Consider the following 1,769-nt stretch of genomic DNA (forward strand, 5'->3'; position numbering starts at 1 on the left):
CCAGAATTTGCGCCGGCCCGTGCGCGTTGCAGCCGGCCGTCGTGACGCTACCGCTGCTCGACCGCGCAGCCGCCGCCGTTAATGTGCCAGCCCGACGGGAGTGGCAAGCACGGCATCTGTCATCTACATTTTCTGGACCGCATCATGATCAGATTGACGGAAATTTTCAGAAAATGAAAGCAAACGGGAGCGGCAAACTGAAGTGGGGACATTTTCGGATTCAGATAGGGAAATCTGACGCGTCCTCCATCGCCAAGTCCAGCCAGCGTCTTTAAATATCAGCACAGAGCACCTTCGCGTCCCACAACACCTTCCTGATCCCGCAGACAAACCTCTCCCAAATCCCAATCCCCCGCCCACCCTCGATCGACATCAAACCCTAGCAGCAGATCGGGCAGCCACCGGCCGGGATGGAGGGGCTCGACGTCGACGACGTCTTCCACCACTACCGGCTGAGCCCTACGGAAGTGGAGGCCGTCACCTACTACCTGCCACGCCTCCTCTCCGGCGAGACGCTGCATGCCGTCGACAAGCTCATCCACCGCGTCGACATCACCGGCTGCGAGCCCAAGGATCTGGCCGCCCGATACGCGCCCGTGCCGCAGGCCATGAGCAGCGGCGACCGGTTCTTCTTCACCACGTGCAAGAGCAAGAACGGGAGCAAGCTCCAGAGCGTGCGCAGCGCCGGCGGCGGCACCTGGAGCATCCAGAAAACCTCGGAGATTAGCCACGCGGGAGTCAAGGTCGGCGAGGTCAAGAACCTGTCCTTCAAGAAGAAGGGCAAGTCGACAGGCTGGGTCATGGAGGAATACCGGTGCCTGCTGCCGGAGGCCACCGTCTCCGACGGGGTGAAGGTGTTCAGCAAGATGCACTTGGCTCAGCATGCTCCTGACGCGGCCCGCCAGGAATCGGAGGCGTACAAGCTTCAGCAACAGCAACCAGAGGCCGTGACCCCGAGCACGCACGCGCAGAAGAGGCCAGCGACCGCTGCCGCCGTCGATCCTCAACCGGCGCGCCCCAAGAAGAGGACGTGCGTTGCCGTCCCCGTCCCGGCACCTGGAGCATCGGCCACACCGTCGTTCTTGATGTATGATGAGGCAGCCAGAGCAATGCATGGCCCGCTGCCTCACACCAACTTCCCTGTTCAGTATGCACAAGCATCATGCGAGTCCACTACAACATCCAGCCGCTCCGACGTTGCTCAAGCTCCTGAGATTTCCTCCCAGCCAGATGTGATGGAGTCCACCCAATCAGAAGAGGCTGGCTCGAGCATTGCAAGGAGCACATCTGAAGAGGATGTGTTTGAGCCATTGGGGCCTATTTCCGATTTGCCGGATTGGGAGGAAGATGGTTTTGATCTTGAAGAACTAATGAGAATGATGGAAGACGACCCAATTGAAGTTGAGCCGGTCACTGGAGCCAACACTGGCGTGGAGATGGGCCAACAGGAACCTCTGTACCTGGATGCCTTGGACCAAGGCGTGCTGGAGGGCATGCTGCAGTCTGATGACCCTTACCCAATGTGGAGATCAGAGGATCAGGCCATGCACAACCCTGCCTTCCATGATGACAAGGAGAAGAGGTACAATGCCGCGTCGGATCTTGACGCTCCATCGCTTCAGGGACAGGACCACTTGTTCAAACCGCGGCCGTGCTCCTTCGATCCATTTGAAGCAGCATGGAAGGCCGAAGAGGCGCTCGAGAAGGAGAAGAGGTGCAATGCCGCGGCCAATCTTCACGCTGGAGGGCACAGCAACTTCTTCTCGCCT

General features: G+C 59.5%; 1 protein-coding gene across 1 annotated transcript; it reads left to right on the forward strand.

Annotated features, from left to right (window-relative positions):
* Positions 1-410: 410 nt before the first annotated feature.
* On the forward strand, positions 411-1,765 carry LOC123175675 (uncharacterized; the record flags this gene model as incomplete). Its single annotated transcript, XM_044590267.1, has 1 exon — positions 411-1,765. A coding segment is annotated over exon 1 (1,355 nt), but the record flags the coding sequence as incomplete, so codon positions are not given.
* Between the last annotated feature and the right edge of the window lie 4 nt (positions 1,766-1,769).

This window comes from Triticum aestivum, unplaced genomic scaffold, assembly GCF_018294505.1.
Source record: "Triticum aestivum cultivar Chinese Spring unplaced genomic scaffold, IWGSC CS RefSeq v2.1 scaffold13978, whole genome shotgun sequence".
Classification (NCBI taxonomy): Eukaryota; Viridiplantae; Streptophyta; class Magnoliopsida; order Poales; family Poaceae; genus Triticum; species Triticum aestivum.